Source organism: Morone saxatilis, unplaced genomic scaffold (assembly GCF_004916995.1).
Source record: "Morone saxatilis isolate NCDOM2014 unplaced genomic scaffold, NCSU_SB_2.0 Contig8, whole genome shotgun sequence".
In the NCBI taxonomy this organism is placed as follows: domain Eukaryota; kingdom Metazoa; phylum Chordata; class Actinopteri; family Moronidae; genus Morone; species Morone saxatilis.
In genome coordinates, this window is record NW_023340257.1 from 15,125,032 (window position 1) to 15,137,731 (window position 12,700).

Consider the following 12,700-nt stretch of genomic DNA (forward strand, 5'->3'; position numbering starts at 1 on the left):
GTGTGTGTGTGTGTGTGTAGTGGACTAAGAAAGAGAGATACTCATTTTTTATTTTAACACAGGGAGCATGATACATAGTATATGCACAAAGAACTCTATTCATCCCATTATAATGACATTACTATATGTGAAATGGGATTTTGCTAATTTAGTAAAAGAAAAGGACACTGTTTGCCGGAATGCACGGATTCATACCTCAGTGGTTTGAGTAAACATCTGGAGAAGAAAGAACCACTGAAAAGTAACAGTATTTAGTCTTTTCCAAAGCAAAAATCTTGGACTATCTAACTCATGTTTTTTTCCCCTCCTCAGCCAGACGCCATATGCACGCCTTCACCAGTCGACCCACTTTTGACTGGACAGACTGCGCTGCCTCTGTTATTAGTCTGTGTTTATCACAGGGTTTGAAAAGCTCAAGTTTATCTCCTAACAAGCTACTTTACACTCGATTGTAAGGGTAATCGTCTAACACACTCGAGTGAACATGTAGAGATGGATTTTATGAAGCTGTTTGGCACTGTTATCGCCGTTTTGTTCCACCCTGGATCCGCTTCTAAAATAAATGGTAAGAAGGAAAACTCCATTTTAAACTCTGCTGAGACAGTAATATTATGTATTTTATGTCCGAGGTAGAACTTCAATTTATTTTTTCTTTGTTTGTTTTCTAAAAAGTTTGCATGCAGAGCTGAACAAGGTTGTGCATTTGTTTTGTTTTTTCATTCCGTTTTTTTCTTAAGGGGTTTAAGTAAACGAGGTTAGTAGCAGAGCCACCCGTAAAGAAGCCTAAAGCTCCCAGTATGTGGATTATAATGATATCAGGCTGCAGTCACAGCTGCCTGCGCGTGATGTGGTGGAAAATGAACATCAACAGACTGTTTATGATTCAGATCACTGATCTGAAGTCAGGAGGTCGCAGAACAGCAGCATTTATGCGATTATAGCAGTATTCAACAGATCAAATCCAAACCTATAGACTGGCACTATGTTTCAATTCTAGATGAGGTAAAAATATAAATGGTACAAAACATATTTTTTATTGAAGAGGCTGTTCATTTTCATTACTTCATCGGGATCCCCACAAGTGGCCTGAGGTGAATCAAAGGGGTTGCCAAATGAGTAAATAATTAAAAAAAATGTTTTCCAATCTAATCTTTTTTTTTTTTTTTTCTGGAAAAGGAAAGGAGAAAATCACCTTTCTCATATTACAATCTCATGTTTTCAACTTCTAGATAATGCAGCCTGAGGGGTGTTGGGTACCACAGTTTATTGTTTGTTTGTTTGTTTGTTAAGATATTTTTTGGTCTTTTTATGCCTTTATTTGATAGGACAGACTGGTTTAATCTATTGTCTGCCTCTTTATTAGTTGGCATGTTTTAAAGATTAAAAGATTCATCAATGCATTTGGACAATGAAGATTTGTTGTGAAAAGTCATAATTAACTTCAGTCAATATTTAACCCACTCACTGTGCCACCTCAGCAAACCACTGCAGTTCACTGCATATTCAAGAATTCTTCTTTTCTCTGTCAGAGTGCACCACAGCATGCAAACTATTTTGACTGGCACAAGACCTAGAAAAAAACAAAACAAATCTTTTTTAAGCACATAAAAATATAGGTTTTACACTATAATTCCAGACCACTACCATGTGGTTTAATCTACCTACTTTGAAGGAAAATGTGGGATGACTTTGGTTCCTAATTCGTCCGTGATACTGTAGATAGTTTATAATCCTCCTGCCATATGGGTATCTCCCTGATGCTGACTCTGGTGTCCAGGCCAAAGGATCTGTCGGCGCGGCACAGAGCGGCCATGCTACAAGGTGTCCTACATCCAGGACAGCAGGCGGAGGCTGACCTTTGAGGATGCCAGGCAGGCCTGCAGGCTGGATGGAGGCGAGCTGCTCAGCATCGAAACTGAAAGTGAGCAGCGACTGATGGAGAGGTTCATACAGCAGCTGCAGGCTGGAGATGGAGACTTCTGGATCGGGCTCCGGCGCAGCCCACAGCGCTATAAGGCAGGGACCACAAGCCCAGGTTGCCCCTCGCAGTACTATTGGCTGGATGGAAGCAAGGCCAAGTTCAGGTATTTCTCTTTTTTTTAAACCATTCACTTTTTATGTATGAATGTTTCATCAGTGAATTTGTGAACAATGTATATTGTCGAATTTAAATGTGATACAAGTCTAAACTTGTGTATTCTATATACTGCAGGAACTGGCATTGGGATGAGCCATCGTGTGGTAGTGAAATGTGTGTGGTTCTGTACCACCAGCCCTCTGCACCACCTGACGAAGAAGGTCATTTCCTGTTCCAGTGGAATGATGACAACTGCAACTCCAAGAACAACTTTGTGTGCAAATACCCAGAAGGTGAGCCAGGAGATCACAGACACTGTGCTGTTGTACCTGGCTGCTCAGTGCTGGGAAATACTGACATTTGGCACTCCTGATTTTATTTGGTTCTTGAATACACAAAATCTGAATTTTTATCTTCCAAAGACCATTAACAAAATGTGGCCACTGCTGTCAACAGGTAGGTAGCACTACACAAGTAGTGCACAATTTTAATGTTTGTGGCCTGTAGTACTGTAATCCTGGCAACATAAAAAGATACATCTGACAGTGTTTAAAAGTCCAGTGTGTAGGGTGAAGTGGCATTAAGCAGTGTGGTTGCATATTGCAACTCTCTCGCTTCACCCTCCCCTTACAAGCACCAAGGAGAAACTATGGTGACCTCAAAACATGCAGAAACGTAAAAAGGCCCTTTCTAGAACCAGTTTGCTTTCTTTTCTGGGCTACCATAGAAAAATGGTGGTTCAACGTGACGGCCTGCAAAGAAGGCGACCCGTGGTGTCTGTTGATATAAAAGGGTTATTCTAAGGTCACAAAAACATCTCTTATTTTTTATTTCATTCTTATTTTCAGGTGATTATACACTGAGGAAAAAATATTTATGATTATATTCCATTTCTGCCAATTTTTTTAAATTAACCTATTGGTTTTTAACTTTACCTTTTCTATATGGGTCTCTCTCTATAGTCTTTTAAGGGACTTAAATGCTGTGAACACTTTGTGGTCATATCTATGTAATGTTTAACAATAGTAAGCATATTTTTTTAATTTGATTAATTTTACTTCCTCTTTCTAATGGTGCTTCCTGTTTTTGTTTGAAATTGTTTTTGAATGCAAGTGACTTACATATTTATTTTCTCTGTCTTTCGCAGAAAAAGTACCAGTATTTACTGAGGAAGGGAACACAGCACATGCAGGTACAACGTACACTTGACAACCCCACACATACTGTCCGTGTGTGCTTGATGTTCCTGTAGGATACAGATAACAAATGACAGTTAAAGTGTATAAACTTAGATCAAGAAAAGTCAGACTAAACTTCCACATCACTACTTTTTTATCACTTATTTACTTTTAATGCCTAATTTGTCAGCTTCTTTTTGTGTGAATAAAATGGGCAAAATGTATCAAGGTTTGTTTACTTACTACTTACTGTTTCCTTTAAGGATAGTTGTTTTACAGGAAAATAAAAATATTTTACATATTCAGTTGTATAAAAAGTGAATCAACATATGTACTTTAACCAAATTTGTAGAGATGTGTGGGATCACAGGAAATTTAAACAAGGAAATTCAAATAATTAGCCTCCAAACATGGCATTCATTATGTATTATAATACCTGTAATATTGTTAGTACCTTTAATATAAGTCAAACTCTCATGTTTTATTTATATTTATTTCTTTTTGTAGAAAAGTTAGAATCTCTCCAGTGTTTAGATAAACAATGTCGAGTCATATTTATCTGATGATGTTGATGTTTTATTTCTGATTGCTCCAGTTCCATCTTTGAGGCCGAATGTATTCTCAACTACAGAAAGTGATGAGAGGATAAAAATAAGACTACCTGAGTCATCAGGTAAGAAAAGAGAAAAACACTTTAAAACCTTTTATTCTTGATACTTAGAATGAATGCCCTTGTTTTCAGGCAAACATAAAGGGCATTATATTATATTTTATTATATGTAGTAACAGAATCATAACTATTCAAGGATGAATGTCATGTTCAAAATGTATCTTATAAGAGGTTAAGTAATGTTCTTTCATTTGCAGTATCTCTCTCAGACAACACCTTGTATGTCTCCTATATCCTTTATGCAACTATTCCTGCTCTACTGCTGCTGCTGTTTGCAGCTGCTGGGTTCTTCTGCTACAAACAGCACACTAAGAGGTAAAAGCAGAAAAGTATAAGCTGGTATACTAAAAGCCATACCATGTATCTGTCTGTTGCACTTCAAATAAAAAAAACTTGTGTGGATTCAGAGTAATAAAATGACATATTGAGAAGCATTTTAGATGCAGCTAATATTTCTGTGTATAATGGATTTATGGAATATTTATTTATTAATATGGTACATTGATGCAGTGTTTACTCAGTTTTGGCCAATGTGAGCACACAATTTCTATATAACTATATACATATATATACCTCTTGTATCTTTGGTCTTAGAGATATTTGTGGTTAAAAACCTGTAGGGAAATGTGACCTATAAATAAGTAGATTTAGATGATCCCTTTAAACCATGTTGTGATGATCCCACTGTGCTCTTTAATGTCCTTTCTTTTATAATCAGGAGGAAGACAGAAACACAAAGCTATCCCAGCAGATCAAAACCATGGATGTCAACAACAGCTTCACCTTACGCCGTGCAAGGACCTTATGCCTTTAGTGACATTACTAAACTGCCTCACACTGCTCTGGACAGCAGCAGGCCAGCAGACATCATGACAAAGTACCCTTGTGCTCCTTCCCAGGACTCCCAGTGTGATGATTATGAGAATGTGTCATGTGCAGACAGGGAGAGCGGCTTTGTGACCAATGACATCTATGAAACCTGCAAAGCTCAAAGCCGGCGCTGCCGCAGTCAGACTGGTTGGGTGGAAAATGAGATCTATGGATAACACTGTTGATGCCCATCTGTTCAAACGAATATGACCCAGCTTGACAGAGGAACACAATGTTCTCCATCCCTTTCTTCCTGTACATCCGACTGGTAACTTGTGTGGTGCAGGATGGCTGTATCGGCCTGGAGCCTGAGCATCCAGCATCCAAAGCTGCAGTCAGATTAATGCTTAAAGGAGGAAGTTGTCTACTGAAACTCCAAATTTAGGCCCTGAACTTCCCCTAACCCCACCAGTCGAGAATTTTCAAAATGTCAATCAAATTGTGAATCTGAGCATTGCATACCTTTGGATTCAGGAGTATTAGATGGGTTTTATAAAAAATTATAATATATTTCAAATATCATTAATAAATTTTTTTATTAAACAAGAGTTTATAGCCATGCTGGCAGCTCTGTGAGCTAAATGTTTACCATGTTCACCATCTTAGTTTAGTGTGTTAACATGCTAACATTTGATAATTAGGACTAAACACTAAGCTAAAGCTGATGGGAATCTCATTTGTTTTCCAGGTATGTGGTTATAAACCAAAGTATTTAATAAATTTAAGGTTTGGGGATCATCAATACTTGTTGAGACCACAAATGTCAACCTTATCCCCCTCACAGTTGGCCATAGGTGTTATGTGGGATGGTGGCGTTATGTCATTGTGATACATAATCCCGACAAATTATGTAACTTCACAGTAGCTTTCAGAGAGGCATTAATGAACTTGAATAAGCGGAAATGAGTCAGGTCAGTGCTACAATATTTGGCGTGGTGATTTGCACAGTTAACCCCGGGAATATAAGTGCAAGTTTTGAGAACCCACGCAAAGTTACTCATGTTGTAAACAATCCAAAATTAAACTGCTCAGCCAGTTTTCCCAATCCCGTCGTCATATTATGACACACAAGGACAAAAAGATCCTGTTGGCTCTCTACGGCAGTGGAGTTGTCCTATTTAGGGACTATTCTGACCCTTTCTCGAAACCTGAAGAGTGGTGTCAGCCCTGTGGAAGGCTTCCTGTTTGGACTCTGATGTCAGGGAAAAGGACAGTACATGCGGAAACACTGATGACAGAACTCTGCTGACCTCAGTAAACCTCAAAGCTGTGTGCTTTCCCGACTCTCAACCAGTTGTGTGAGAAACTCAACCCTCCCTCTGACCTAACAGTACGGAGACTTTTTAGGAGTTTGGAATATGTCACGGACTCATTCAGCTGTGTGTTTACTTGTAAAAGCATATGCCTGGCTTGTAAATTTGTAAAATAAAAATGGATATACATTACTGAGCACAAATGCCTGTGTTATGTGTACTGAGTGGGCTGTTGGGTCGGTGTCTTGGAAAGATGTAGCAAGCCCAGTAAGGAGAGGCTGAGTGTGTTCTTGGAGAATGTTAGACAGGAAATGCCAAAAGCACATCTGGAACTCTTACATTCAGGAAGTCTGTGCGTGACAGCGGAGGCCTTCAGAGTGAAGCTCTGCCTGCCCCCTTAGTAATCCACTGTTCTGTGTTAGACTGTCACTGCATGAGCTGAAGAGAACAACTGCTGGGTGCTGTGTCTCAAACATGGCGTGATGTTTTTGGGTGTATAAAAATAAAGTATCTAAATAAAGTTTGGTTACAAAGATATGTGTGGTTGAATTTCTTATTTTACAATAATGTAGGTATATTTAAATGTGTTTGTATTTGTCTACGTGTGCAGGGGAGAGACTGTGCGACATTAAATGTGTGTGAATGTGAAATGCCTGTTACCTAAGTACAAATACTACTGTATTTCAAAAGGCTTAAGCTTGCTTCAATGTCATATTTTTGCCAACAGATGGTGCTGTTATGTAGCTGACCAAAGTGTCTTTGTAGCTGATAAAATGTCTAGTTTCACATGAGGTCCTCCATGTTTCATTATATAATGTTATATATTATAAAATAGTATATAGTTGTAATTCCCTGTGCATTTTTTTTCTAGACTGTATGACTAAAAGTAGACATGCTGTGTAATGGATTTTCTTTCTTTTTTTTAAATATATAAAATCCTTGCTTATTGTTTTGTTTTAAACGTATTTTTTTCCATTCTTGCAGGGCACATTGCTATGAGGAAGTAAAAAAAAAGAGGACCGTTTCAAGGCTGATGTAGGATTAATTTAACCCTTTTCTGCCTGCACTTTTCACTCGACAAAAAGCTTATTAAACACCTGCGGGGCAAAAAGAAGAAAAAAAAAAAACTTCAAAGTTACCTATGCGTGCAATCAAGGAGGGGAAGGCAAGCAAACAGATTTCAGAATAGCAATTTTACCGGTTGACGTAAGAGGTGGGTCTGGTTGTCTTGGCAACCAATTGGCACTGAAGTGTGGAGCGGCTCCGTGGCCCCGCCCCCTGTACAAATACCCCTATGGCTTTGACGTCAATACACGTCAACGAGAGAACATGATGCCTCTTTGCAAGTCAACTCGTGTGCTCTGTAGCTGATAGAGGCACTCGAAGCTGAAATATTATAAGGCCCATTGTACTGAGGGAGCGTGGTGGTGCCGCCCCCGGGGGAGCGGCAAATGGCGCTGCTTCGTGTCTTCGCCGGCGCCTGACGGAGAGAGTGTCGCCACATTTGGGCGTCCAAGCTGCAGGGCGACACAGAAATCAACTTTGTCTATTTTTAATGGACACGGCTTCGAGCGGCGGGCGGCGGCCAGAAGGGCGGGCGGCGGCGGGGGCGGTTTGTTTTCCTTTCGTCTTTATCTGTAGCTGCCCCAAAGCGAGCCCGTGCGGAGAGCCCCCCGTGTGTCCCCCCCACCCTCCACCCTCTCCTCCCCTGCTCGTCTGGCTACCTCCTTCTCTTCCCCACAAACAGTCCCAGTTAAGAACAGCATGGTCATGGCTGACAGTGTCCAAAAACCGCTGATCCGGGGTCCGGTCCGAGTGGGCTTTTACGACATCGAGCGCACTTTAGGAAAGGGCAATTTCGCTGTCGTGAAGCTGGCCCGACACCGCATAACGAAGACCGAGGTGAGTGTGTCGATGAACTAGTTAGCCTGAAAGCTAACTTATGCTACTGTTCAGCCGAGTTACATAACTTTTTATGCACTAGTTGACACCCCAGATATTCAAAGCAGATACCGAAATGCTGTCCACATCATGCGCTAATAGAAACTTGGATCAGGTAACTGCCGGTCACTTGGCTGCTCCGGGGCGGGGGGGGGGGGGGGGGAGCAACAGCAACAGCTGGTATGTTTGAATCCTGCAGGTACAGGAGCAATGACTGACTGCACGTTCACCCCCCCACACCCACCCTCAGCCAACATCACTGCCAGTAAGAGGTCTGACCACCGGTGCTGCTGGGAAACACAAACTGTAAACATGCATGCTTTCTTTCCAAGACCAGCATCATACACCTGTACTGCTTTTTTGGTAACGACCCAGACAGAGTGCCACAGTGTACCAGCTCAGGAGTCTGTCTGGGTGTAAACATCCCAGTTGCCGTATCTGGGGCATGCAGCATGGGTCGGTGGTCGCATTATGTAACCCAAATAATGATGTGATTTCGTGGTTTCTTGTGCCAGCAGTGCCGAGAGCTTGGAGAGGCGCGGGATATGCCAGCCAGAGCTCTGTAATTGGAAAGCAATGTGTTCTGCACGCATGCATGCACGCAGCAGTCCACTGACGCTGCTCTGGGGGTCTTCACTTTAGTTTGGAGAAGCACTGAACACACTCGGGCGATGCAGCATGGTCACAGAACAGGGCTTGGGTTTGTCTGAGTTTACTAGTAGTTTTATGTCAGCAACCGTACAGAGAGGCCTTTCTTGACCAGTACCACCGAGTGCCATGACGTTTGTATTGTAATGCCAGAGACACAGGGATTTAATGTAAGGAGTGTCCAGTCTCTGTGTGTGTGTGAGGAGGCTGTGTTGTGAGAGACAGAGGGAGTGAAACAGAGGTGGGTGAGGGGGGCTTATGAAAACACACTTGCACACTATGATCTTTGATCTCTAGAGCTAGAGTTTGTCATCGAACACTGTACAGAAAAACAAAGATTTACATCATCCAGAAGAGGCCCTTGGTAGGTTTAATGAATAACTAGAAAATGGCTCTTAAGACTCTTACTCTGGTTATAGAAGCCTGTGAAGTGTCGCAGTGTTAGTCTAGCCGGGTAATCTGCTACCATGTAACACTAACTGCTGTGTGAACGCAGGTTTTTAATTCATGCATTCGGTGCATCAGGTGATTTTATTATTTTTTTTCACCGAGTGGCTGCACCTCTCCGTCAGCCGGTGTGATACTGGGGTTGAATGGAAACATGCATGTCCGTTGCTGGTTCTCAGGTCACTGGTTTGGTAGAGGTCAAGCAGCGCAGGTCGGTGCAGACAGCCACCGCAGCTGTTTGTTATAGTGGCCAAGGTCAGCTAGAGAGGCAGGCTGTCTACTTCATGTGATGCCATCTGCCTTGAGCATTTGCCAGGGCGAAAGAGATGTTAGCCTAGAGCGCGTGTGTATAAAGAAAACCAGAGTTTAATAACACATGAAACGGCAGATCTGATGCATCCGTATGCATATTCTTAGATAGGTGTAGTACCTGTGTGTGTGCATAACCTACTTTTTCTACTCATGGCCCCTGCGTGTTATACTGACCCATTCATCCCATTATGTACATATTGCAGCTTGTGGGTTCACACAGTGCTGGCCCATTCCCATGTGGTCCTGTCCGTCAGCACAGCAGGTCTTGCATTTATCCATGTCTGATCACAGCATTGTGCTGCCTCGTCCTGCTCTCCTTACTCTGTGTGTAAGCTAAATTACCCCTCCAACTCATTGTCCTTAAACGACCTTGTGCCAGCAGAGTTCGCAAGAAGTCTTGTGTTGTGACGTTAGTATTGTTGACAATGTAATCAGCTAGCTCAGATCTTTTCATGCTAAGCGCCCTGTAATCTCTCTTCACTAGACTGGTGATTTAAAATTTTATGCCTTAGAGGTCTCGACTTGCAGCTGGAGTGCCATTAAGAGATTTTGATTTCTTCATAGGATTTAACGCCAAATTGCATTGCAACATACCTGTCTGTGCCGTGGGTAAGGAGATAATAATGGAGAGTGTTACATGTTTCAAAACGCCCATTAGTGCACATCTGTAAGTGTTAACTACAAATATGCTAAAAAGGATCAAATGCAGCGGCAGCAACACGGTGTGACGTCAGCTGGTTGCGAGTCAAAATAAATGCAATCGAATATTCCTGGTAAAACACTTTTGTATTTGCAGGGCATTTCTGGCGTTTACCTGATGGTGATCACGATGGGTGATACAATGATCGACACTGTGATAAGTTTCCAGAGGAAAACGCTGTGTGTGCCTTATAAACTGCCGTGAAGATTTTGGGCGTCCGATAGACCTTCCAGCTCAAGGATCTGCCCTCCTGGATCCTGTTCTATTATCTCATCTAGGGCTGCAACTACTACTAAATTTCCTGGTAGAAATTCAGTATAATATACATAGGTGTGTTTTCATTAGTGAATAAACACCTGAAAATAAATAAAATAAATTGTTGTTTTTTCGTGACCCTAGAATAAGAGAAAGCGGGTCCTCTTCTATGGAGTCTGCTGTGTTGAACATATTGCTACAGTAGCCCAGAACAGACAAACCAAACAATGGCTCTAGATTGGGTCATTAGTGCTTTTTGCATCACTGTAGTTTGTCTACATGCTCTGAAGGCTGAGCTTTATTCAGAACGTTTCAATCTGCCTAGATACCACTAAATCCTGCACACTGGTCCTTTAAACCATCGATCATTTGTCAAAATAGTTGCATATTCATTTTCTCTTGATCAGCTAATCAATTAAACAACGAATCATTTCAGCCCACGTCTCGCTGGTTCAATTCTGATATTGCAGTCCTGTTCTCGGTCCGAGCGCTCAATATGAGTTTCATAACGGTGGTGCGATTGCTGAGAGGGGAACCGGGGTCTCATGTTGTTTACTCCTCCAGCTTGGCTCACAGACGCTTGGAACACTTCAGATCACACTGATGAAATGTTGTTTATGGGACAGTCTGAAGGAGAGATGTTAATATTGCCTTGTTACCTACCGGACATCATTTATAAAAGCCAAGTGTGTTGAAGTTCGTGTGTGTGTGTGTGTGTGTCCAACGAAGCCTGTGTTTGCCTCTATCTTCGTGTGATATTTCATCATGGCTCAAATGTTAAAACTGTTTATGAAGGTTTCGGCACAAGCTGTATTTAAGTATTTATCTTGAGTCCTTGCTTGCGCACTGAAAAGAACACACTGTCTCTTCTTTTTGGAGAATATTAAATTGCCGTCTGTACTAGTGTGTATGTGAGTGTGGGGAATTTCTTCTTATTGCCCATCAAGTGTGATGAGTCCTAACAATGATTCTGTTGTTTGTTATTGAGAAACGGAGTGATTACAGTTGTGTTGTCGATGCTCGATCACTCTGCAGGTGGCCATTAAGATCATTGACAAGACCCAACTGGATGCTGTCAACCTGGAGAAGATCTACAGGGAAGTTCAGATCATGAAGATGCTGGACCACCCCCACATCATCAAGCTCTACCAGGTGAGTCTCTAGCTCATGTTGACAAAATTGATAATCTTTGTAGTGGCTTTCCTCTTCCTGCTTTCACTGATTTTGACCACAGTGCGTCATGATTTTATCTGGGCTCTTGTATGTCTCTAATGGAAGTATATTTGAAAGTTGTTATTCCGCATGTTGCAATGCTGTGTGAAGATAATCTTTTCATCTGCTTTTTGTTTTCTTCTTTTGTAACCGGTATTTTTGCATATTTTTGCGTCTTGCGTGACGAGCTGTGTCAATCAAGATATTTTCAGGAGATTTATTTCTGTCTTGTCCTCCACCTTGACACAAGTCTGTAAAATGTCATAAAAAGCTATTCTGTCTCTTACACAGGCCTGAATTCACACACTTACTTGTGCCTCACCTGTTATTGTTTAAACTGTTTTAAGGGTTATGGCACTGTAAAGTCCTGGGGCCGGTTTCATAAAGATATTTTAGAACATGAAGTCTGAATATTAGTTAAATCTAAGCAATTTTGCCAACATGTGTTGAGGAGGCCCAGTATTAGGCGATCCTCTGGCTAATCTGTGAACGAGTCCATTTTGTGGTGCAGAATTCACCGTTGCTCCTTGTTGATCTTCTCTCCTGGTTCTTTAGCCGCCGGGGGTGTTGAAGCGCAGGACCAATCCAGGTCATTTTCTAATGCATTAGCAAACAACGGCTGCCTAGCAGAACTTGCCACCGCTGGATAGCTTAAGATATGAGAGCATAGTTAATGACTGACTGACACTCGGCGCTGTGTGCATCTGTGTGTGTGTGTGTGTGTGTGTGTGTGTGTGTGTGTGTTCTGCACCGTGTGAAGGTGCTTCTGGTATGATTCGAACTAAATAATGTCGGTAGTTGAAGGTTATATAAATTTAAATGTTTTCTTATTGAACAGGGACATTAGATCTGACCTGTACTCCGGCAGAAAAAATGGATTTTAATAATTCAATGTTATCCACTTATCAAGAATCCCTGTTTTTTTAAATGTTGGGTTAAGAAAAAATTGGGATCCCCAAATTCTGTTCTTGAAACTTATGGGGACCTTAAAAGCATTTTAAATGAATAAATTGGGGGGACCCACCAGTTTGGGGTTTCCCCAGTATTATTGGTTTAACCCAAAAAGCCGGAAAAAAAAAAAAACCATGAAATTTGGCAGTTTGCTAAGAAGGAAATTTTACCTTATTAAGTTTAAAA

The 12,700-nt window shown here is 41.4% G+C and overlaps 2 protein-coding genes across 2 annotated transcripts in view; both read left to right on the top strand.

Moving 5' to 3' along the window:
• The first annotated feature begins 22 nt into the window (after positions 1–22).
• Positions 23–6,251, top strand: laynb (layilin b). The gene is made up of 7 exons (XM_035680330.1): positions 23–565; positions 1,778–2,084; positions 2,213–2,370; positions 3,225–3,269; positions 3,851–3,928; positions 4,123–4,240; positions 4,644–6,251. The coding sequence occupies exons 1-7, from the start codon at positions 493–495 to the stop codon at positions 4,969–4,971; spliced, it is 1,107 nt and encodes a 368-aa protein (XP_035536223.1). The 5' UTR covers positions 23–492; the 3' UTR covers positions 4,972–6,251.
• A 1,407-nt stretch (positions 6,252–7,658) lies between these two features.
• The window catches only part of sik2b (salt-inducible kinase 2b), a gene marked incomplete at its 5' end in the record, with an annotated part of 43,656 nt that continues 38,614 nt past the window's right edge, over positions 7,659–12,700 (top strand). The window contains 2 exon segments of the mRNA XM_035679875.1: positions 7,659–7,950; positions 11,387–11,503. Of these exon segments, the coding sequence (XP_035535768.1) occupies positions 7,813–7,950; positions 11,387–11,503 (255 nt within the window).

Bases quoted from the DNA above. Each gene is read 5' to 3' on its own strand.
- laynb (XM_035680330.1), top strand. From the start codon at position 493: ATGGATTTTATGAAGCTGTTTGGCACTGTTATCGCCGTTTTGTTCCAC. The intron at 2,371-3,224 runs GTGAGCCAGGAG...TGTCTTTCGCAG, and splicing joins TGTGTGCAAATACCCAGAAG to AAAAAGTACCAGTATTTACT. The intron at 3,929-4,122 runs GTAAGAAAAGAG...TTTCATTTGCAG, and splicing joins AAGACTACCTGAGTCATCAG to TATCTCTCTCAGACAACACC.